We start from the raw sequence: 27,538 nt of genomic DNA, 5'->3' as shown, positions 1-27,538 counted from the left end.
GGCGGACTAATACCCCCGCAACCTGCACCAGTCAATGGTGAATTGGAACTCTTAATTAGAGGCTAACTAAGATAACCCAGTAATATAGTGACCAGTTGCCATAGCAACCATAATTTTGAGGAAAAGAAAGTGAGATGCACATCTGCATATGGTCCTCTATATTTGTGTAAAGTTTCATTGAAATCGGCCCTTCAGTTTAGGAGGAGTTGTCTGGTCAAACTTAAAGTTATGGTTCTTATCGGAAAACCTGTTTATAGTGACCAGTTGCCATAGCAACCATAATTTTGAGAAAAAGAAAGTGGCAGACAGACGGACGGACGGATAGACAACCTGATTCCAGTATACCCCCCCTAACTTCGTTGAGGGGGTATAACTATACATTTACAAAAACCGAAAGTGATTTGGAACTTGTATGAATATGGCTCAGTGTGACTAGGTATTCTTATACAGTCAATTGTGGAAATATCTTCAAAACAACTTGATTGCTGTCTTTGAGTGAAGTTGATATTGCAAATCACCTGGATACATGCACAAACAGTTGAATCTTAACTGGGGAACATGCCAGTTCCATGGTAGCCCATTAGAATAAATTCACAGACAAGGCCTATCGCATCGATGAAGCTATCATAGAGCTGGTATATTCTCCAAAGAAAGATAGACCAGTCGTATTGGTCATACCTTTTAACCAGGCATCTGGGTTGTTCACTTTTCCATAAAGACACTTTTCAATCATGTCAATCCAAACTTGGTCATTTGTCAGGCTCTGCTCTTTCTTCAGCAGTAGGAAAGCTTGGAAGTTGTTCTCCTTCAGAACATCGATCAGCTGACTGAGCTGTTTCATCCCCTCTTCAATCCGGTCTTGGAAGGCGTGATGTCCACTCCACATCTCGTACATCATGATCCCCACCGAGTACATGTCGTGTTGGATGGTATACACACAATTGTCTGGTTTGTACAGCAGCCGGCCGTCAAAATGAACATATTTAATAGTGGCACCATCAGATGGGAACAGAGTGGCAGGCAGCTTCTTTGGTAATGTCAAGTTAACTAACTTCACTTGACCATATTTGTCAACCTGCAAGGTAAATATACAGGGTGAAGAGCTAGTTTGTTTTTTTTTAAATTCAAAACGAGGTTTTATTATTCACATGGATATTTCAGTGATTATGGCAAAACTGACTCTTAATTCAAGTTGAAATACAAATATTCAGTTGAAAAGGACTCAACTTCAATAACCAATCTTGATTTCCTCCATTTCGAAGCTGCTAATAATGCTCCAGGTCAAACAGGATTAAAATCGATCGGATACTACCAATAAGAATATTGTCAGAGTCAGGGCCTTTCATTGTGTCGATCTCTAAACCTGTGTTACATTGATACGGAATTACCAGTACTATGAGGTCGAAATATTACAACAAATACACTGTAACCTTTGAGTCTCTACATGTAAACTGGAATGATGACCACCCAAACTTAATAAAAGTGACCTTGACCTTTGGAACTTTATAAACCCCTATTGCATTTTTACAAACCCCTATTTTACATCTGTATACTGTGTTGAGTGAATCATTATGTGATATTTCAGAAAGTGTGGCCTTCTGTAAGCTGGGGTTAGTATGATGTATTTTCCTCAGTGCATTCCCAGTTCTATTTTTAGTAACAGCAACCTTGACCTTGACATTAAGAACTTTATAAACCTCTATTTTACATCTGCATACTGTGTTCAGTGAATCATTATGTGATATTTCAGAAAGTATGGCCTTCTGTAAGCTGGGCTCAGTACAATGTACAAAATGTATTTTTGACAGTACATGTAGTTCTATTTTTAGTAACAGCAACCTTGATATTGAAATAAGGAATTTTTTTAATCCCTTTTACACATCTCAGTATAACATTATGTAAGGTTTCAGAAAGGTTGGCCTCCAAGATAATCTCTGGAATGAAAGAACTGACGGACAGATGGATCATCATGAAACACATATTAGTACCATGATTGTATCCAGAGACAGATCCATATGTATGAAGCCTCTATGGTGAAGGTACTGAAGACCTTTTACTACCGATTCAGCCAGTTGGTGTAGGTACTTTGGCCTCTCCTGGGACGACATGGTCCTCAATAGGTGTTTACGTAGACTACATGATAGGGGCTGCATCACTTGTCGGATATCTCTGGATGTCTTCACACAGCCGACTGTATGTACCTGGGTGCTATACCTGCACAAAATAACTCTGGTAAATAATATATATAATTATATTCTACACACAGGCAGGGACTGGTTACATACAAGTATATAACTATAGTCTACACACAGGCAGGGACTGGTTACATACAAGTATATAACTATAGTCTACACACAGACAGGGACTGGTTACATACAAGTATATAATTATATTCTACACACAGACAGGGACTGGTTACATACAAGTATATAATTATAGTCTACACACAGACAGGGACTGGTTACATACAAGTATATAACTATAGTCTACACACATGCAGGGACTGGTTACATACAAGTATATAACTATAGTCTACACACAGGCAGGGACTGGTTACATACAAGTATATAACTATAGTCTACACACAGGCAGGGACTGGTTACATACAAGTATATAACTATAGTCCATACACAGACAGGGACTGGTTACATACAAGTATATAATTATATACAATACTGTGCAAAACCAACCAAAACCCTGAAGTTGTCAGATACTGGTAATGCCTCCAGGAACCTAGGACTGATGGACATTTTACCATGTTCTTCCTGGTAAATGTCAAATGAATGATTGTGTGAAGACTGTTTTAACTAAACTAGATTTTTAGCCCACCATCATCAGATGGTGGGCTATTCAAATCGCCCTGCGTCCGTGGTCCGTGGTCCGTCCCTCCGTCCCTCCGTCCCTCCGTCCCTCCGTCCGTCCGTCCCTCCGTCCGTAAACAATTCTTGTTATCGCTATTTCTCAGAAAGTGCTGAAGGGATCTTTCTCAAATTTCATATATATGTTCCCCTTGGTTCGTAGTTATGCATATTGCATTTTGAGACCGATCGGAAAACAACATGGCCGACAGGCAGCCATCTTGGATTTTGACAAGTGAAGTTTGTTATCGCTATTTCTCAGAAAGCACCAAAGGGATCTTTCTCAAATTTCACATGTATGTTCCTCTTGGTGCCTAGTTATGCATATTGCATTTTGAGACCAATCGGAAAACAACATGGCCGACAGGCAGCCATCTTGGATTTTGACAATTGAAGTTTGTTATCGCTATTTCTCAGGAAGTATTGAAGGGATCTTTCTCAAATTTCACATGTAGGTTCCTCTTGGTGCCTAGTTATGCATATTGCATTTTGAGACCAATCGGAAAACAACATGGCCGACAGGCAGCCATCTTGGATTTTGACAATTGAAGTTTGTTATCGCTATTTCTCAGGAAGTATTGAAGGGATCTTTCTCAAATTTCACATGTAGGTTCCTCTTGGTGCCTAGTTATGCATATTGCATTTTGAGACCAATCGGAAAACAACATGGCCGACAGGCAGCCATCTTGGATTTTGACAATTGAAGTTTGTTATCGCTATTTCTCAGAAAGGACCAAAGGGATCTTTCTCAAATTTCACATGTAGGTTCCTCTTGGTGCCTAGTTATGCATATTGCATTTTGAGACCAATCGCAAAACAACATGGCCGACAGGCAGCCATCTTGGATTTTGACAATTGAAGTTTGTTATCGCTATTTCTCAGAAAGGACCAAAGGGATCTTTCTCAAATTTCACATGTAGGTTCCTCTTGGTGCCTAGTTATGCATATTGCATTTTGAGACCAATCGCAAAACAACATGGCCGACAGGCAGCCATCTTGGATTTTGACAATTGAAGTTTGTTATCGCTATTTCTCAGAAAGCACTGAAGGGATCTTTCTCAAATTTCATATGTAGGTTCCTTTTGGTGCGTAGTTATGCATATTGCATTTTGAGATCAATCAGAAAACAACATGGCCGACAGGCAGCCATCTTGGATTTTGACAATTGAAGTTTGTTATCGCTATTTCTCCGAAAGTACTGAAGGGATCTTTCTCAAATTTCATATGTAGGTTCCTCTTGGTGCCTAGTTATGCATATTGCATTTTGAGACTAATGGGAAAACAACATGGCCGACAGGCAGCCATCTTGGATTTTGACAATTGAAGTTTGTTATCGCTATTTCTCAGAAAGCGCTGAAGGGATCTTTCTCAAATTTCACATGTAGGTTCCTCTTGGTGCTTAGTTATGCATATTGCATTTTGAGACCGATCAGAAAACAACATGGCCGAGAGGCAGCCATCTTTGATTTTGACTATTGAAGTTTGTTATCGCTATTTCTCAGAAATTGCTGAAAGGATCTTTCTCAAATTTCATATGTAGCTTTCCCTTGGTCCCTAGTATTGCATTTTTGGACCAATCTGAAAACAACATGGCCGACAGACAGCCATTATCGCTAAATCTTAAATTTGTTATATAGGTTCCCTTTGTTTGAAAAGTACTAGAGGGCTGTTTCTGAATTTACACAGATTAGTAAGACTTAGAGGAAGGGAAAAGTATAGAAAAGATCAATATGACATGGAACCTATAAAGATCATTCAATGGTGGGCGCCAAGATCCCTCTGGGATCTCTTGTTAATCTTACCATAGATTTAATGGTAATGCTAAAATCATTTGTGCAGACGATGGAATGCTGAACTGGTTAAAAGAAATCTGAAGTTATACTGGTAATTCTAAATACATGTATAATGGTAATAAATTGAGGACATATAGATTATTATCATTCATTGTCAAGTGAATAGTATGGAGCACATGTAATATTCCAAGAAAGTCCATTGTCTATACACACATATGTGTGTGTAGCAGAACTGGAATGACTGAACCCAGGTGGCCAATTAGCTCAAATAGTTTGAGCGTCCACCACGGAGGTCAAAGGTTTTAGTCCAGATCTGGTCCTTGCATATTTCCTCTCCTATTACATATGTACTTGTGCAAAAGCATACAGAGTATTGCCACAGGAAAAAATATGGTGTAAACATCCTTGTTTTACATAAAACTGATCCCTATTTTACATAAAACTGCTCCCTGTTTTACAGGATAATGGTGTTAACACCCTTGTTTTACATAAAACTGATCCCTGTTTTACAGGATGATGGTGTAAACATCCTTGTTTTACATAAAACTTATCCCTGTTTTATAGGATGATGGTGTTAACACCCTTGTTTTACATAAAACTGATCCTTGTTTTACATAAAACTGATCCCTGTTTTACAGGATAATGGTGTTAACATCCTTGTTTTACATAAAACTGATCCCTGTTTTACAGGATGATGGTGTAAACATCCTTGTTTTACATAAAACTTATCCCTGTTTTATAGGATGATGGTGTTAACACCCTTGTTTTACATAAACTGATCCCTGTTTTACATAAAACTGATCCCTATTTTACATAAAACTGATCCCTGTTTTACATAAACTGATCCCTGTTTTACATAAAACTGATCCCTGTTTTATAGGATAATGGTGTTAACATCCCTGTTTTACATAAACTGATCCCTGTTTTACAGGATAATGGTGTAAACATCCTTGTTTTACATAAAACTGATCCTTGTTTTACATAAAACTGATCCCTGTTTTATAGGATGATGGTGTTAACATCCTTGTTTTACATAAAACTGATCCCTGTTTTATAGGATGATGGTGTAAACATCCTTGTACATAAAACTGATCCCTGTTTTACAGGATAATGTTGTTAACACCCCTGTTTTACATAAAACTGATCCCTGTTTTACAGGATGATGGTGTTAACACCCCTGTTTTACATAAAACTGATCCCTGTTTTATAGGATAATGGTGTTAACATCCCTGTTTTACATAAAACTGATCCCTGTTTTACAGGATAATGTTGTTAACATCCCTGTTTTACATAAAACTGATCCCTGTTTTATAGGATGATGGTGTTAACATCCCTGTTTTACATAAAACTGATCCCTGTTTTATAGGATGATGGTGTCAACATCCTTGTTTTACATAAAACTGATCCCTGTTTTACATAAAACTGATCCCTGTTTTATAGGATGATGGTGTTAATATCCTTGTTTTACATAAAACTGATCCCTGTTTTACATAAAACTGATCCCTGTTTTATAGGATGATGGTGTTAACATCCTTGTTTTACATAAAACTGATCCCTGTTTTACATAAAACTGATCCCTGTTTTATAGGATGATGGTGTTAATATCCTTGTTTTACATAAAACTGATCCCTGTTTTACATAAAACTGATCCCTGTTTTATAGGATAATGGTGTTAACATCCCTGTTTTACATAAAACTGATCCCTGTTTTATAGGATGATGGTGTTAATATCCTTGTTTTACATAAAACTGATCCCTGTTTTATAGGATGATGGTGTTAACATCCCTGTTTTACATAAAACTGATCCTTGTTTTACATAAAACTGATCCCTGTTTTATAGGATAATGGTGTTAACATCCCTGTTTTACATAAAACTGATCCCTGTTTTATAGGATGATGGTGTTAATATCCTTGTTTTACATAAAACTGATCCCTGTTTTATAGGATGATGGTGTTAACATCCCTGTTTTACATAAAACTGATCCTTGTTTTACATAAAACTGATCCCTGTTTTACAGGACGATGGTGTTAACATCCCTGTTTTACATAAAACTGTTCCCTGTTTTATAGGATTATGGTGTTAACACCCCTGTTTTACATAAAACTGATCCCTGTTTGTCGTTGTGTAAACTTACCTATAGGCTTTATCATCCTCAAGTACCTGCCTTATGTTGCTGGCATCCACAGGTAGCTTACTGTGTCTTATAGCAACAGTTGTGTAGTCGTGTGTCAGTGTACTGTCTCTCACTCTGGCATCCATGATGTGATACAGACAACCATCTGATATCTTACCCGATTCCACCAGGACTGATTCTGGAATGCAGTCTTTGGTGTGGGGCTTGTTCATATGCATATATAAAAAAAAGAGTGTTCTTCCTTCAATTTTCCGGAATTTTTCTCTCACAGGTGCAAATTTTATCTTGAATGCATCAGCCTCCTTCTGGTCTTCCTCAGCCTCCTCAATCATCTTCAAGTCAGCCTCCACTTCGTCTATTAGGCTGATACGCTGTCTTTTCAGATATCCAAAGAGTGGCTGAACCTCTTTGATCATGAGAGGACCTAGATTGATCGGGTCAACAACAGACCTCAGAACACTCTCCGCATACTGTCTCACTGCGCTCTCTTGCTGATTCTTGTCTTTAGAGTGAAATGTTGACTGCAATGCCACTTGTGTGATTTTACGCTTCAACTCCACAAACGCAAACACTGGAAGACGAAGAATAGCACCTAGCAGAAGTACAGGAGCCATTCCCACACCTACCAGCACTTTAAAACCCATGTCTAAGGTTTCAAATCGACGAGCAACAGACAGGGGTACAAATGGTTCATCCTCCTGGGCCAGCAGTGTCCTGGTACCGCCATCCTGAAATTTTTTCTCTGTTTGAGATATCTGAGCACCAAAGTTTGGGAATTTGTCACGAAATTCCTGTCCTATTTCTTTACTGGCTGTATCTAGTGAGCCATTTTTCTTTTCCCACTTCTGAATTTGACCGGTGATTTGAGTGTACAATTCTGCCCTGGTACAAACCATTGCATCTTTCCATGTATTAGCTTGAACAGCTTTTTTATACTTGGTGACATTACACATTTCTTCAATGATTTCTTTCTGCATCAAGAATTTGCTCAGGTCTTCAGAAATTTCAAAGATTCTGCGTTTGAGATTTTTCTTTTGGTCTTTGAAAAATGTTTTGATATCGTCTTTGATTTCCATAAACTTGGTTTTGTGTCTTTCAATATTTTTCTTCCTGTCTTCCTCGGTCATGCCATCTTTTGGAAGTCTAGTATCAATGCAAAATATGCATTTGTCAAGGAATGATGACAGAAATCTGTAACAGCAACAGATGATGGACACATTAAAATGAGTGCTGTAAATATGTAAAACATTTCATCAGATTAGAGATTCCAGATAATGTATAGGTTATAGGCTAAAGTTTTAATGAACCAAACTCTCTTATCTCACCTCGTTGAATTGACCAGAAAAATCTCTCTACTTTTCGGAACAAGCCGGAGAATCTCTTCGAGGAGACAGGAAAACTGGCCAAACACACAGTGTGGAACATCCTTCTGTACATAGCTTGCCTCCGTTGTAGAGATGCAAAATATCTGTGTTTTCTTACAGTCTGGCCAACCAGTTTTGCTAGTTAGTTTTTTAACAGTATCTTCATAAACCTCCTTCCGCTCTGCTAATGGAACCTGCACAATATATCAAATTATACAACATAACTTTTAAATTTTGTAACTCAAAATATCATTAACACAGTTATATTCTATACATGATATAGTACTATTGTTGTAACAAACTATTTTTTTGTCACCAAACTGTTGTTGCTGTAACATGAGTGTGTTTTGATTTTCCCGTTTTGTGAAGTCTATAACATCCAATTTAATGTTTCAGATTTTCTGTTCTCTGTTTTTTATCTCTTCATAATCTCTCCTCTGTCCTCTGATCTCTCCTTCGTCCTCTGATCTCTCCTCTGTCCTCTAATCTCTCCTCTGTCCTCTAATCTCTCCTCTGTCTCCATCCTCTGATCTCTCCTCCGTCCTCTAATCTCTACTCTGTGCTTTGATCTCTCCTCTGTCCTCTGATCCCTCCTCTGTCCTCTGATCTCGGAGACTCCTCTGTCCTCTGATCTCTCCTCCATCCTCTGATCTCTCCTCTGTCCACTAATCTCTCCTTTGTCCTCTGATCTTCTTCTGTCCTCTGATCTGTCCTCTGTCCTCTGATCTCTCCTCTGATATCTATTTCTGGTGTCTCTCCTCGCTCACCCACACACATTTTCATACATTAATACGATTTCTGAGACACTTACTGCAGTCATCCCCTAAGGACACCTACCTATCTTCAGGTCTAACAGAAAGCCTAATACACTTTGTTTTCATCTCAATTTTAACTTAATTGTATCTATAATCAAAACAATTAATGATACTCAAGATGTAAAACCTGATACTTCAAGATGACATTCTGTGACTAGTTTATAACAAATTCATGTAACTTTTACTTACAACATTTCATATACGTTTGGACTTACATAACTTTTATAATATATTGAAATTATATATATGAAACTCAGTTTCAAAACCACCGGTATTACTTGGTTTGTTGAAATGACAAAATCACTCTCATAAACTACAGTTCTTACAAAAATCAAATAAAACCTCATATCTACGTATCTAGGACCGCAGACTTCATAACCTCAGATCTACATATCTAGGACCTCACACTTCCTATAGACCTACATATAAAGGACCTCAGATCTACATATCTAGGACCTCAGACTTCCTATCCTCAGATCTACATATCAAGGACCTCAGATCTACATATCTAGGACCTCAGACTTCCTATCCTCAGATCTACATATCTAGGACCTCAGACTTCCCAGTCTCAGAACAACATATCTAGGACCACAGACTTCCTATTCTCAGATCTACATATCTAGGACCTCAGACTTCCTATCCTCAGATCTACATATCTAGGACCTCAGATCTACATATCTAGGACCACAGACTTCCTATCAGATCTACATATCTAGGACCACAGACTTCCTATCCTCAGATCTACATATCTAGGACCTCAGACTTCCTATCCTCAGATCTACATATCTAGGACCACAGACTTCCTATTCTCAGATCTACATATCTAGGACCACAGACTTCCTATCCTCAGATCTACATATCTAGGACCTCAGATCTACATATCTAGGACCTCAGACTTCCTATCCTCAGATCTACATATCTAGGACCTCAGATCTACATATCTAGGACCACAGACTTCCTATTCTCAGATCTACATATCTAGGACCACAGACTTCCTATCCTCAGATCTACATATCTAGGACCTCAGATCTACATATCTAGGACCTCAGACTTCCCATCCTCAGACCTACATATCTAGGACCTCAGATCTACATATCTAGGACCTCAGACTTCCCATCCTCAGATCTACATATCTAGGACCTCAGATCTACATATCTAGGACCTCAGACTTCCTATCCTCAGATCTACATATCTAGGACCTCAGACTTCCCATCCTCAGACCTACATATCTAGGACCTCAGATCTACATATCTAGGACCCAGATCTACATATCTAGGACCTCAGACTTCCTATAGACCTACATATCTAGGACCTCAGATCTACATATCTAGGACCTCAGACCTACATATCTAGGACCTCAGACTTCCTATAGACCTACATATGTAGGACCTCAGATCTACATATCTAGGACCTCAGACCTACATATCTAGGACCTCAGACTTCCTATCCTCAGATCTACATATCTAGGACCTCAGACTTCCTATCCTCAGAACAACATATCTAGGACCTCAGACTTCCTATAGACCTACATATCTAGGACCTCAGACCTACATATCTAGGACCTCAGACTTCCTATCCTCAGACCTACATATCTAGGACCTCAGACTTCCTATCCTCAGATCTACATATCTAGGACCTCAGACTTCCTATCCACAGATCTACATATCTAGTACCACATACTTCCTATCCTCAGATCTACATATCTAGGACCTCAGACTTCCCATCCTCAGATCTACATATCTACGGCCTCAGATTTGAATTTCTTAGATCTCAGATCTTCATGCCTGACTTTCCATCCTCAGATCTAGATATCTAAGAGCTATTGAGATCTCCTGACCTTATATATCATTGAAATACAATAACATACCCTGTCCCACTTGTTACACACAAACAGGGCACACTCTGGACGGTAGTCCTGCTGGTCATTGAAAGCTCTCCTCACTACATTACACAGCAGCTCTTGTACCTGAAACATAACAGGAAGATCAAATTAGAGTCACATACTACAGGAAGATCAAACTAAAGTCACATATTACAGGAAGATCAAATTAAAGTCACATATTACAGGAAGATTAAATTAAAGTCACATATTACAGGAAGATCAAACTAAAGTCACATACTACAGGAAGATCAAATTAAAGTCAGTTATTACAGGAAGATCAAACTAAAGTCAGGTATTACAGGAAGATCAAATTAAAGTCACATACTACAGGAAGATCAAATTAAAGTCACATACTACAGGAAGATCAAATTAAAGTCACATATTACAGAAGATCAAATTAAAGTCACATATTACAGAAGATCAAACTAAAGTCACATATTACAGGAAGATCAAATTAAAGTCACATATTACAGGAAGATAAAATTAAAGTCACATATTACAGTAAGATCAAATTAAAGTCAGTCATTACAGGAAGATCAAATTAAAGTCAGTTATTACAGGAAGATCAAACTAAAGTCACCCACTACAGGAAGATCAAACTAAAGTCACATATTACAGGAAGATCAAATTAAAGTCACATATTACAGGAAGATCAAATTAAAGTAGGGTTATTACAGGAAGATCAAATTAAAGTCAGTTATTACAGGAAGATCAAACTAAAGTCAGTTATTACAGGAAGCTCAAACTAAAGTCACATACTACAGCAAGATCAAACTAAAGTCACATATTACAGAAGATCAAACTAAAGTCACATATTACAGGAAAATCAAACTAAAGTCAGTTATTACAGGAAGATCAAATTAAAGTCAGTTATTACAGGAAGATCAAACTAAAGTCACATACTACAGGAAGATCAAACTAAAGTCACATACTACAGGAAGATCAAACTAAAGTCACATATTACAGAAGATCAAACTAAAGTCACATATTACAGCAAGATCAAATTAAAGTCACATATTACAGGAAGATCAAATTAAAGTCAGTTATTACAGGAAGATCATACTAAAGTCACATATTACAGGAAGATCAAATGAAAGTCAGTTATTACAGGAAGATCATACTAAAGTCACATACTACAGGAAGATCAAACTAAAGTCACATATTACAGGAAGATCAAATTAAAGTCAGTTATTACAGGAAGATCAAACTAAAGTCACATACTACAGCAAGATCAAACTAAAGTCACATATTACAGGAAGATCAAACTAAAGTCACATATTACAGGAAGATCAAATTAAAGTCAGTTATTACAGAAGATCAAATTAAAGTCACATACTACAGGAAGATCAAACTAAAGTCACATACTACAGGAAGATCAAACTAAAGTCACATATTACAGAAGATCAAACTAAAGTCACATACTACAGCAAGATCAAATTAAAGTCAGTTATTACAGGAAGATCAAATTAAAGTCAGTTATTACAGGAAGATCATACTAAAGTCACATATTACAGGAAGATCAAACTAAAGTCACATACTACAGGAAGATCAAACTAAAGTCACATATTACAGAAGATCAAACTAAAGTCATATACTACAGGAAGATCAAACTAAAGTCACATATTACAGGAAAATCAAACTAAAGTCACATATTACAGAAGATCAAATTAAAGTCACATATTACAGGAAGATCAAATTAAAGTCAGTTATTACAGGAAGATCAAACTAAAGTCACATATTACAGAAGATCAAATTAAAGTCACATATTACAGAAGATCAAATTAAAGTCAGTTATTACAGGAAGATCATACTAAAGTCACATATTACAGCAAGATCAAACTAAAGTCACATATTACAGGAAGATCAAACTTAAGTCACATACTACAGGAAGATCAAACTTAAGTCACATACTACAGGAAGATCAAACTAAAGTCACATATTACAGCAAGATCAAATTAAAGTCACATATTATGGAAGATCAAATTAAAGTCACATATTACAGGAAGATCAAAATAAAGTCACATACTACAGGAAAATCAAACTAAATTCACATACTACAGGAAGATCAAATTAAAGTCAGTTATTACAGGAAGATCAAACTAAAGTCACATACTACAGCAAGATCAAACTAAAGTCACATACTACAGGAAGATCAAACTAAAGTCAGTTATTACAGGAAGATCAAACTAAAGTCACATATTACAGGAAAATCAAACTAAAGTCACATACTACAGGAAGATCAAACTAAAGTCACATATTACAGGAAGATCAAACTAAAGTCACATCTTACAGGAAAATCAAATTAAAGTCACATACTACAGGAAGATCAAACTAAAGTCACATATTACAGGAAGATCAAACTAAAGTCACATACTACAGCAAGATCAAACTAAAGTCACATACTACAGAAGATCAAACTAAAGTCACATCTTACAGGAAAATCAAATTAAAGTCACATACTACAGGAAGATCAAAACAAAGTCACATATTACAGGAAAATCAAATTAAAGTCACATACTACAGGAAGATCAAACTAAAGTCACATATTACAGGAAGATCATACTAAAGTTATATATTACAGGAAGATCAAACTAAAGTCACATACTACATATTTCCCTTAAAACTATTACAAAGACAAAATTATCAAATCATCATATTTAATCATCAAGTATTCATTAGAATAATTCCAAACAATGTTTTGTGATAATCTGTATTACAGTTCAGTTTCATACATCGATTTGGGGACATCATCGATACTTTTTTTGTCAAAATTTTTGATGCACAAAAAAAGGGATAGAAGGGGTTTTCAGCATTTTCAGCCCCAAAAAGTACCTATGCAAATTACACAGTATGTAAATTACAAAGGTATGTAAATTACAAAGGTATGTAAATTACACAGGTATGTAAATTACAAAGGTATGTAAATTACAAAGGTATGCAAATTACATGGGCTTTTACGTTAACGAGGTCATATGTCTACTTTTAAGAGGCATTGATTGATTAAAAGATCATTAATCCTTTTTACATATTAATTACTAGAAACTTTAAAGTTTGTCTCACTTGACCCGTGTGACCTCAAACAAGAATAAATGATCATTCATAAGTAAAACATTTTGGAAAGAAACAGGTGAGTTTACCTAGCTGCTTTACCTGATCAGCTTGCCATTGGCTAAACATCAGTACTTTATAATTACTTTACTCTATGACGTTTGTTTCTTTAGAATAATTCAGTGACCTCGAAAGTACATGTACTTGGGTCACATACAGACTATGTGTCATCACTCATCAAAGTCCAAATACTTTTCCAGGACTTGCTGCCATTATATTCAAGGAATTTCAGAAGACAGGGACAGTGATAAAATCTTATGGCTTCCTAACACTGAACAAAGGTTTATATAGTTGTATTCTGTGTCAAAATTAGAAATATTTATCAGTACAATTGTAAACATATCAAATCAGTTGTCGGACCCTATTGCAACAAAGAAAATCAATATAACTTGGGATTTTCTGGTGACACAGATTTGTTTTTGAGAATATTTCTGAAGTAAATTGTAATAAGAGGTATATTGTCTTCTTTAGTTTGTTTCAACACCAATAAATTCAAAGATATGCCAAATTCGTTGACTTTCCAGGCATAATAAAAAAGGCAATGCAAGAACTGAAATTAAAGGACTTTTAATCTACATGAACCATGGTAAGTCAGGATCTGATGCCCTTAATGACTTGTTTGCCCTTTATCTGATAATGGGTCAAGGTCTTTATAGTCCATATTGATTTAGAAATTGCTTGATGATGACCCATCCATGTAAATTCAATAGTTTGGGATCGCTCATAAACTCTTTCACTTTCAACTTCTTCATTCAAGCAAGCTATAAAGTTCAAGACAATTGATACTGCTTTCGATCCTATGACAAGATGGATCACAAGAGCTATAATGACTCTTGCTTAGTGAGAAGAAGTTGTTTCAAGATTTTTGCATATTTGACCCCGTGACCTTGAATGGAAGTAAAGGTCATTCATTTAATCTTCACCCTAGTATGCTACAGGCCAAATATCAGGTCTCTAAGCCTCTTGATTACTGAGAAGAAAATGAGACTTGAGTAAAAATACGAAAAGATGTAAGACAACTTATTTTAGCATGTCAATATCTTAATTTAAGGATATACCAGTATCCTTACAAATCCCCTCTCCCTCTACCTCTTAATCCCTTCCATACATACACACACATGTATCCTACATACATGTTATTACTTCCTCATCTACCAACCTCTTACACCCCCCCCCCCCCCCCCCCCCCCCCCCCCCCCCATACATGTATTACCCCTCAGAACACACATATGTACATTTGTTTTGTCACACACACACAATAAGTATTACCCTCTCCTCCTGTACCCCGCCTGCATTAGCACTGTTGATGATATAGATGAATGAACAAGCCTCAATGATATAATCCAGAACCATCTTGGTCATCTCTGGTGTGTCGCCGATACCAGGACTGTCTACAATCACCAGCCCCGTCTGTAAATATACAGTTACAAGTGTCAGGATGGAACAAAATGATACAATGCCGCATGATACAATGTCACATGCTGAAATGTCACATGATACAATGTCACATGGTAAAACGTCACATGATACAATGTCGCATGCTAAAATGTCACATGATATAATGTCACATGGTAAAACGTCACATGATACAATGTTGTATGCTATCTTGGAGATGTTTTATTGGAATTACATTGTACTTCTGAAAGTTTGTTGAAAGTTGTCAGAATGTGTTATTTTTTAAATTTTATTTTTATCTGTGTTAAGTGTTTTATTTAACAATATCACAACTGTTATCAGTGTCACAACACCATAACATAACTACCCTGTTATCAGTGTCACAACAACATAACATAACTACCCTGTTATCAGTGTCACAACAACATAACATAACTACCCTGTTATCAGTGTCACAACAACATAACATAACTACCCTGTTATCAGTGTCACAACACCATAACATAACTACCATGTTATCAGTGACACAACAAACATAACATAATTACCCTGTTATCAGTGTCACAACAACATAACATAACTACCCTGTTATCAGTGTCACAACAACATAACATAACTACCCTGTTATCAGTGTCACTACAAACATAACATAACTACCCTGTTATCAGTGTCACAACAACATAACATAACTACCCTGTTATCAGTGTCACAACACCATAACATAACTACCCTGTTATCAGTGTCACTACAACATAACATAACTACCTTGTTATCAGTGTCACTACAACATAACATAACTACCTTGTTATCAGTGTCATAACATAACTACCCTGTTATCAGTGTCACAACAACATAACATAACTACCCTGTTATCAGTGTCATAACATAACTACCCTGTTATCAGTGTCACAACAACATAACATAACTACCATGTTATCAGTGTCACAACAACATAACATAACTACCCTGTTATCAGTGTCACTACAACATAACATAACCTACCCTGTTATCAGTGTCACTACAACATAACATAACTACCCTGTTATCAGTGTCATAACATAACTACCCTGTTATCAGTGTCACAACAACATAACATAACTACCATGTTATCAGTGTCACAACAACATAACATAACTACCCTGTTATCAGTGTCACAACAACATAACATAACTACCCTGTTATCAGTGTCACAACAACATAACATAACTACCCTGTTATCAGTGTCACTACAACATAACATAACTACCCTGTTATCAGTGTCACTACAACATAACATAACTACCATGTTATCAGTGTCACAACAACATAACATAACTACCCTGTTATCAGTGTCACAACAACATAACATAACTACCCTGTTATCAGTGTCACAACAACATAACATAACTACCCTGTTATCAGTGTCACTACAACATAACATAACTACCCTGTTATCAGTGTCACAACAACATAACATAACTACCCTGTTATCAGTGTCACAACAACATAACATAACTACCCTGTTATCAGTGTCACAACAACATAACATAACTACCATGTTATCAGTGTCACAACAACATAACATAACTACCCTGTTATCAGTGTCACAACAAACATAACATAACTACCCTGTTATCAGTGTCACTACAACATACCATAACTACCCTGTTATCAGTGTCACAACAACATACCATAACTACCCTGTTATCAGTGTCACTACAACATAACATAACTACCCTGTTATCAGTGTCACAACAACATAACATAACTACCCTGTTATCAGTGTCACTACAAACATAACATGACTACCCTGTTATCAGTGTCACAACAACATAACATAACTACCCTGTTATCAGTGTCATAACATAACTACCCTGTTATCAGTGTCACAACAAACATAACATAATTACCCTGTTATCAGTGTCACAACAAACATAACATAATTACCCTGTTATCAGTGTCACTACAACATAACATAACTACCCTGTTATCAGTGTCACAACAACATAACATAACCCTGTTATCAGTGTCACAACACCATAACTACCCTGTTATCAGTGTCACAACAACATAACATAACTACCCTGTTATCAGTGTCACAACAAACATAACATAACTACCCTGTTATCAGTGTCACAACAAACATAACATAACTACCCTGTTATCAGTGTCACAACACCATAACTACCCTGTTATCAGTGTCACAACAACATAACATAACCCTGTTATCAGTGTCACAACACCATAACTACCCTGTTATCAGTGTCACAACAACATAACATAACTACCCTGCTATCAGTGTCACTACAACATAACATAACTACCCTGTTATCAGTGTCACTACAACATAACATAACTACCCTGTTATCAGTGTCACAACAACATAACATAACTACCCTGTTATCAGTGTCACAACAAACATAACATAACTACCCTGTTATCAGTGTCACTACAACATAACATAACTACCCTGTTATCAGTGTCACTACAACATAACATAACTACCCTGTTATCAGTGTCACTACAACATAACATAACTACCTTGTTATCAGTGTCACTACAACATACCATAATTACCCTGTTATCAGTGTCACTACAACATAACATAACTACCCTGTTATCAGTGTCACTACAACATAACATAACTACCCTGTTATCAGTGTCACAACACCACAACTACCCTGTTATCAGTGTCACTACAACATAACATAACTACCCTGTTATCAGTGTCACAACAACATAACATAACTACCCTGTTATCAGTGTCACTACAAACATAACATAACTACCCTGTTATCAGTGTCACTACAACATAACATAACTACCCTGTTATCAGTGTCACTACAACATAACATAACTACTCTGTTATCAGTGTCACTACAACATAACATAACTACCCTGTTATCAGTGTCACTACAACATAACATAACTACCCTGTTATCAGTGTCACTACAACATAACATAACTACCCTGTTATCAGTGTCACAACACCACAACTACCCTGTTATCAGTGTCACAACAACATAACATAACTACCCTGTTATCAGTGTCACTACACCACAACTACCCTGTTATCAGTGTCACAACAAACATAACATAACTACCATGTTATCAGTGTCACTACAACATAACATAACTACCCTGTTATCAGTGTCACTACAACATAACATAACTACCCTGTTATCAGTGTCACAACAAACATAACATAACTACCCTGTTATCAGTGACACTACAACATAACATAACTACCCTGTTATCAGTGTCACTACAACATAACTACCCTGTTATCAGTGTCACAACACAATCCATTACATAATTACCCTGTTATCAGTGACACAACAACATAACATAACTACCCTGTTATCAGTGTCACTACAACATAACATAACTACCCTGTTATCAGTGTCACAACAAACATAACATAACTACCCTGTTATCAGTGTCACAACACCATAACATAACTACCCTGTTATCAGTGTCACTACAACATAACATAACTACCCTGTTATCAGTGTCACTACAACATAACATAACTACCCTGTTATCAGTGTCACTACAACATAACATAACTACCCTGTTATCAGTGTCACTACAACATAACATAACTACCTTGTTATCAGTGTCACTACAACATACCATAACTACCCTGTTATCAGTGTCACTACAACATAACATAACTACCCTGTTATCAGTGTCACTACAACATAACATAACTACCCTGTTATCAGTGTCACAACACCACAACTACCCTGTTATCAGTGTCACTACAACATAACATAACTACCCTGTTATCAGTGTCACAACAACATAACATAACTACCCTGTTATCAGTGTCACTACAAACATAACATAACTACCCTGTTATCAGTGTCACTACAACATAACATAACTACCCTGTTATCAGTGTCACTACACCACAACTACCCTGTTATCAGTGTCACAACAACATAACATAACTACCCTGTTATCAGTGTCACTACACCACAACTACCCTGTTATCAGTGTCACTACAACATAACATAACTACCCTGTTATCAGTGTCACAACAACATAACATAACTACCCTGTTATCAGTGTCACTACACCACAACTACCCTGTTATCAGTGTCACAACAACATAACATAACTACCCTGTTATCAGTGTCACTACAACATAACATAACTACCCTGTTATCAGTGTCACAACAACATAACATAACTACCCTGTTATCAGTGTCACTACAACATAACATAACTACCCTGTTATCAGTGTCACTACAACATAACATAACTACCCTGTTATCAGTGTCACTACAACATAACATAACTACCCTGTTATCAGTGTCACAACACCACAACTACCCTGTTATCAGTGACACAACAAACATAACATAACTACCCTGTTATCAGTGTCACAACACCACAACTACCCTGTTATCAGTGTCACAACAACATAACATAACTACCCTGTTATCAGTGTCACTACACCACAACTACCCTGTTATCAGTGTCACAACAAACATAACATAACTACCATGTTATCAGTGTCACTACAACATAACATAACTACCCTGTTATCAGTGTCACTACAACATAACATAACTACCCTGTTATCAGTGTCACAACAAACATAACATAACTACCCTGTTATCAGTGACACTACAACATAACATAACTACCCTGTTATCAGTGTCACTACAACATAACTACCCTGTTATCAGTGTCACAACACAATCCATTACATAATTACCCTGTTATCAGTGACACAACAACATAACATAACTACCCTGTTATCAGTGTCACTACAACATAACATAACTACCCTGTTATCAGTGTCACAACACCATAACATAACTACCCTGTTATCAGTGTCACTACAACATAACATAACTACCCTGTTATCAGTGTCACTACAACATAACATAACTACCCTGTTATCAGTGTCACTACAACATAACATAACTACCCTGTTATCAGTGTCACTACAACATAACATAACTACCCTGTTATCAGTGTCACTACAACATAACTACCCTGTTATCAGTGTCACAACACAATCCATTACATAATTACCCTGTTATCAGTGACACAACAACATAACATAACTACCCTGTTATCAGTGTCACTACAACATAACATAACTACCCTGTTATCAGTGTCACTACAACATAACATAACTACCCTGTTATCAGTGTCACAACACCACAACTACCCTGTTATCAGTGTCACAACACAATCCATTACATAATTACCTTGTTATCAGTATCATAACACAATCCATTACATTATTACCCTGTTATCAGTGTCACAACTCACATAACATAACTACCCTGTTATCAGTGTTATGATACCTTGTAAAATATTACTACCAACAAGGGTCCAATGGGCTAGGATCACCCAGCTACCCACCTATCCTTTTTATACATAAACATAATTAAAAACAAGTGAATCATAGGCCAGATATAAGAACTCGGGGCCTTATGGCTATTTGAAAAGGTGTCTTTTAAATATTTTGGCCAATTTAGCTCTCTCAAACTTCAAGCATGGTCAAGGTTATTCATTTGTTCAAACTTCACCCCAACATGCTTCAAGCCATATATCAGGTCTCTGGAGCTTTTGGTTATTGAAAAGGAGTCAAGGAAATATTTTAGTCTACCCCTGTGACTTTGAATATAGGTTAAAGTCATTCATTTCAACAAACTTTATAGTCCTTCACTCCAACATGCTATAGTCCCAAAATCAAATCTCTGGGTCTCATGGTTATTGAGAACAAGTCATTAAAAGATTTTAGCCTATTTGACCCCTATGACCTTAAATGTAGGTCAAGGTCATTCATTTGGACAAACTTGGTACCCTTTCACTCAAGCATGCAACAGATTCAATATCAACTCTCTGGGCCTCTTGGTTATTGAGAAGAAGCTGTTTAAAGATTTTAGCCTACCCGGTATTTTACCCTTGTGATCTACAACTTTAATTCAATTTGACAAAATTGGTAGCCCTTCACCCAAGCATGCCACAGACCCAATATCATCTCCCTGAGCCCCATGGTAATTGAGAAGAAGTCGTTAAAATTTGTTTTGCCTATTAGACCCCTGTGACCTTGAATGTAGGTCAAGGTAATTCATGTAAACAACTTGGTACCTCTTCACTCCAGCATGTTATAGACCCAATATCAACTCTCTGGGACTCTTGCAATGGTTATTGAGAAGAAGTCATTAAAAGATTTTAGCCTATTTGACACCTGTGATGATGAATGTCATTCATTTGAACAAACATGGCAGCCCTTCACTTAAGCATGCTACAGGCCCAGTATCAGCTCTTTGGGCCTCTCGGTTATTGAGAAGAGTTGTTAAAGGAAAAAGTTGATGCAGGACAGCCAGACGGACGGACAGACGGAAGGACACAGACAGACAGACAGATGACAGCCGGATGAATGACGGACATCGCACCACAGCATTAGCTTGGAGGCGTGCGCCAATGAAAATTAAATGTGTGTCATATAGAATGGAACTTGAGCTCAACTATTTATAGCTAAATTATAATCACTGCTCCACCTTTAGGATATCACAGGGAAGATATATTTCAGCTTTCTGGTATATCGTGCTGTTGTCATTCTCAGATTTCTGTATGTGTTCAGCCAGGCACTTGAAGAAGTCTGACTTGTCTTCACTGCTAATTTTCTTTTCTTCACCTTGTGAGGTATACAGAATGGCCCAGTAGCTATCGCTGTGCTGTATCTCACAGATCACATTTGTGTTACTAAGCACTTGTGTAGGCAGGGCCTCTTCGCCTAGCAACAAGTTGATGAAGGAACTCTTCCCTGCCCCAGTCTCTCCTTCAAATAATCAAAAAAGTGTAACACTATAGCTAACAGAAAAAAATGAGAAAAGGAAAGATTTTGTGATAGAGACTGCATTATGTTAGTATACGGAATTGTAATTGTGGAATATGAAATTGTATACAGAATAAATTTTATGATAGAACCTGCATTATGTTAGTACTTGTACATGGAATTGTAATTGTGGAATATTATACAGTATAGTGTTAACTCCCGCATGAGTATTACCCCTACAAACTACAGGTGTTCTATCCTCTCATCAAACTAGGATAAGACACCTGGAGGTGTTCTATTCTCACATAAAACTAGGATGAGACACCTGGAGGTGTTCTGTTCTCACATAAAACAGGGATGGGACACCTGGAGGTGTTCTATCCTCACATAAAACAGGGAAGGGATGGGACACCTGGAGGTGTTCTATTCTCACATAAAACTAGGATGGGACACCTGGAGGTGTTCTATCCTCTCATCAAACTAGGATGGGACACCTGGAGGTGTTCTATCCTCACATAAAACAGGGAAGGGATGGGACACCTGGAGGTGTTCTGTTCTCACATAAAACAGGGATGGGACACCTGGAGGTGTTCTATCCTCACATAAAACAGGGATGGGACACCTGGAGGTGTTCTATCCTTACATAAAACAGGGAAGGGATGGGACACCTGGAGGTGTTCTATTCTCACATAAAACAGGGAAGGGATGGGACACCTGGAGGTGTTCTATTCTCACATAAAACTAGGATGAGACACCTGGAGGTGTTCTGTTCTCACATAAAACAGGGATGGGACACCTGGAGGTGTTTTATCCTCACATAAAACAGGGAAGGGATGGGACACCTGGAGGTGTTCTGTTCTCACATAAAATAGGGATGGGACACCTGGAGGTGTTCTATTCTCACATAAAACTAGGATGGGACACCTGGAGGTGTTCTATTCTCACATAAAACTAGGATGGGACACCTGGAGGTGTTCTATTCTCACATAAAACTAGGATAGGACACCTGGACGTGTTCTATCCTCACATAAAACAGGGAAGGGATGGGACACCTGGAGGTGTTCTATTCTCACATAAAACTAGGATGAGACACCTGGAGGTGTTCTGTTCTCACATAAAACAGGGATGGGACACCTGGAGGTGTTTTATCCTCACATAAAACAGGGAAGGGATGGGACACCTGGAGGTGTTCTGTTCTCACATAAAATAGGGATGGGACACCTGGAGGTGTTCTATTCTCACATAAAACTAGGATGGGACACCTGGAGGTGTTCTGTTCTCACATAAAACAGGGATGGGACACCTGGAGGTGTTCTATTCTCACATAAAACAGGGATTGGACACTTTGGGGGTGTTCTCATCCTCACATTATTTGAATACTTCACATACCTAACACAAGGATGGGACACCTTGAAGTATTTCCAGATAGTCGGCCCTTCTCTTTCTGGAGTTGATGAAGGAAGTTTTTGTAATGCCTCTGTAGTAAATCTGTTAGTGGATTATTTTCATCTTCCTGCTCAACATTTTTCAACAATTCAATGACCTCTCCGTACACACTATGTAGTTCTTTCCTCAATTCGTGGTTCTCTGCTGCGACTAAATCCAGGGACTTGATAATCTGAAATACATTGTTTGTCTTATCTGATAAAAGTGTTTAGGCAGACTGGAGAAAGCTGCACGCTTAAAATAGCACAATTTACATCGTTCACCTAGCCATCTTCCCTCAATGTTGATGAATTATTATAGAGTTGGTCAAGACAGTCCAGTGTCAAGGTCAGAATACAAGAAAGAGTAGAGTAGGTCAAGAGAGTCAAGTGTCAAGGTCAGAATACAAGAAAAATTAGAGTAGGTCAAGGCAGTCAAGTGTCAAGGTCAGAATACAAGAAAGACTAGAGTAGGTCAAGACAGTCAAGTGTCAAGGTCAGAATACAAGAAAGACTAGAGTAGGTCAAGACAGTCAGGTATCAAGTTCAGAATACAAGAAAGACTAGAGTTAGTCAAGACAGTCAAGTGTCAAGGTCAGAATACAAGAAAGACTAGAGTAGGTCAATACAGACAAGTGTCAAGGTCAGAATACAAGGAAGAGTAGAGTAGGTCAAGGTAGTTAAGTGTCAAGTTCAGAATGACTTTAATTCCTTTTCTGTTCTTTTCAAAGAAGCAATTGAATCCTCTTTTAAAATTTTACCTTTCACAATCTATAAATGACCATAAGTCAAAATCATTGACTTGACAGCTTTCATGCAATTATACTATTTGTAGACAATCTTTGGGGGCTAACTTTTTTTCTGATAGATGTAATCACATAATAAAAGTGTCAAATAACAAAAGTCCAATTGGCCAAACAATCACCTGAGTCTATGTAATGTATATCTTATAAAACAGCTCCTACATAAAATGTTTTTAAAAAAGGCTTCGCTTTTGTGACATAAAAATCCACACTAATGGTTCAAAGGTCTCCAATTTTACAATATGCATTATGTATTTGAATTCTTTTTTCAATTATCATGTCGTTTTGAAATGCCGATAAATCTCCTAAATCAGTGAGATATTTTTGCATTTATTTATAAAATTCAAGTTTACCCAGATACCATTTCTAATTTGGCTATGATTTTGACTTGGCTATAAAACAAGAGGCCTATGAGCCTAAACTGTCATCTGAGAAACACTTATCAATCCGAAAGGGCTAAAATCAGCATCATTACCACAAATTGTCTGTTCGCAGCAAATTATGTTCAGATCAAATTGGGTTTTTATCCATTTAGGCTTAAAAGAGGAGTAGCATCTTAAAGCGAAAATTTCAGGCAAGTTACTGTTTTGGGGCCTAACCCCTCTCACAGTCTCCAGGGGTTGGACCAGCTCATTTATATAAATTATGATTGCATGCCCTCCCCAATGATGTTTCAAACTAAATTTGGGTGTAGTCCATGAAGGTATTAAGGAGGAGAAGAGTTTTAAAACATAATTTCAGCTAAGTTCCCAGTTTGGGGCCACGCCCCTTAGTCCCCATTGGTCACACCAGCCTCATTTACATAAATTATGATTGCCCTTCCCCAAAGATATATTAGGCATTAAGGAGGAGTAGCGTTTTAAAGCATATTTCACCTAAGTTCTCCTTCTGGTGGCATGCCCTTCTTTCTCGACAGATCAGACCGACTCATTTATATTATTTAGATTATGATTGCAGTCCCCTTAGTATGTTTCAAGCCAAATTTGGTTGTAATCCATCAAGGCATTAAAGAGGAGAAAAGTTTTAAAGCAGATTTTTGGCTAAGTTCCAAATTTTGGGGCCTCACCTCTCTGTCCCCAGGGGTCACACCAGCCTCATTTAAATAAAATATAATTGTCCTTACTTAAGGATGTTTCAAACCAAATTTGGTTGTAATCCACCAAAGTGTTATGGAGGAGTAGGTCTTCAAAGCAAAAATTCACCAAAGTTCCCCTTTTAGGGCCCAGCCCCTCTGTCCCCAGGAGTCAGACCAGCCTCATTTATATAAAATATGATTGCCCTCCCCCAATGATGTTTCACACCAAATTTGGTAGTAATCTACTTTGGCTTTAAGGAGGAATAGCGTTGTGAAAGTAAAAGTTTAACAGTGCACGGCGATGGAGAGAGCACAATGCCTATATGTCTATCATCATGACCCTATGGTCAGATGAACCTAAAAATGGCTGGCAATTATGTCATATCCATTTTAACTTAAATTGTCATAACTCTTTAATTACTGTGTCTATCAAATTCATCATTGGATGTGTTCTGTAAATTAAATAATTAAAAAACTTTTTCTCAGAAACTTTTCCTTTTAAAGGTCAACTTTAAAGGTAGAGGTCAAAGTTCCAAAGTGATATTTTGGGTAAAAAACTTTAAAAAAAACTTCTTAAATTCTGTAAGGTGCAGAGTCTTGATATTTCCTTTGTAGGGTGCATAAAACCGAATGACCTTTTATGTCAAATGTCTGGAAATCTAGCTTTCAATAACTTCTCCACAATAACAAGAGACCCAGGACAATGGTATTTGGTCAGTAGCATACTTTGGATATTTATAAAACAAATTAAGTAAAAAGTCACCTTTCAGTTTCAGTAAGGCTCAAATTTCAATAGTGCTTTTTTAATTTATATTATATATACTTTAAAATTCTTCTTTTGAAGTTCTACAGGATTCTGATGAAATATTTTACACTTTTACTTTTTTTTTTACTTTTGAACGCCTTTAGGTCTTGTGTTTAGGCCAAAACTTTCCAGTTTAAAAAAGTTCACACTATTTCAGTGAATGTTTTTTGATAAATAACAACAGTTTTGGCACTAGATCTGACACCAGATTGACACAACAAATTTTACAATTAAAGGCGTAAAAGGTTAAGAAGTCTTATCATTTTCAATTATGGCCGCAAAAGATTGGAACTCCCTTTCAGATAATATCAAGAATATCAAAAATATTCATTTAAAAGATACAAAAAAAAAAAAAAATCTGGTAGACTAGTATATATTATACTTTGCAAAATTTCATCTACTGTTAAATGACTACAGGTACATAGTATTACAATTTTTCCAAGTTTTTTCTTGTTTCTTATGCTTATTATTCATGCTCCTTTAATGTGTTAAAGAACACTTAATATTCATATAGTGCTTTGTTTTCATTTCTTTCAAGTATTTATGCATGTAATTGTTAATTTATCTAATTACTCATCTGGAAGATCTCCTTTAAATGGACTCCATGGCAAATAAGCCTTTTATATAGGCTCAGAGACATATATACATATATAGATATATATGTCTCTGATAGGCTTTCTGGGTTATCCAAAGCCAAAGGCAACATCCAATTCTTTCATGAAATTATAAATAGTAATTATATATGTATTTCACTGATTTCTTGTCTATGTATGCTAAATCGGTCCAAACTATTGATCTATGATATTTGATGAACAATATTTCATTCCAAATTATAATCTGTGATACAATATCTGGTATTATAATACTGCATTAATTCTAAGAGAATCTGTGATGATTTATTACTGTAATATGTAGTCTTATGTGATACTAGGTGTGATGAATCTACTTTTTGCCTCAATAAAAATTATTGAACAATTATCCTCGTTATTATTATTTATCACTTTTAATTTAAACATTCTTAAAAAGAATAAGAAAGAGAGAAATAAGCATGTCGCATGTGAAATGCTTCCTGCTTTCAGTTTAAAAGTGAAAGTAGATCGATCCACCTACCTCATCTCGTTTTCGTGTATCTTCGATTAATTTTGATTTCAATTTACAAAGTATTTCCTTCAGTTTTTTCAATTTGTCTGTTGATATATTGTTTTCTTTCGCTACTCTTATTGCTTGGCTCAATGTTAATTTATCAATTTCATCTTCGGTATAGTACTTTGTACTCGTAGTATCCATTGGA

At 36.8% G+C, this 27,538-nt stretch overlaps 1 protein-coding gene across 1 annotated transcript; it reads right to left on the bottom strand.

The window, feature by feature from the left end:
* Window positions 1-308: 308 nt before the first annotated feature.
* Window positions 309-27,538, bottom strand: LOC117325318. Its single transcript, XM_033881447.1, has 9 exons — window positions 27,358-27,538; window positions 23,530-23,758; window positions 21,863-22,143; window positions 15,225-15,365; window positions 10,833-10,931; window positions 8,112-8,344; window positions 6,787-7,977; window positions 1,989-2,214; window positions 309-1,075 (listed from the first exon to the last, which is right to left on the bottom strand). The coding sequence occupies exons 1-9, from the start codon at window positions 27,532-27,534 to the stop codon at window positions 605-607; spliced, it is 3,048 nt and encodes a 1,015-aa protein (XP_033737338.1). The 5' UTR covers window positions 27,535-27,538; the 3' UTR covers window positions 309-604.

Source organism: Pecten maximus, chromosome 4, assembly GCF_902652985.1.
Source record: "Pecten maximus chromosome 4, xPecMax1.1, whole genome shotgun sequence".
Lineage (NCBI taxonomy): Eukaryota > Metazoa > Mollusca > Bivalvia > Pectinida > Pectinidae > Pecten > Pecten maximus.
This window is presented reverse-complemented; position numbering and strand designations above follow the sequence as displayed.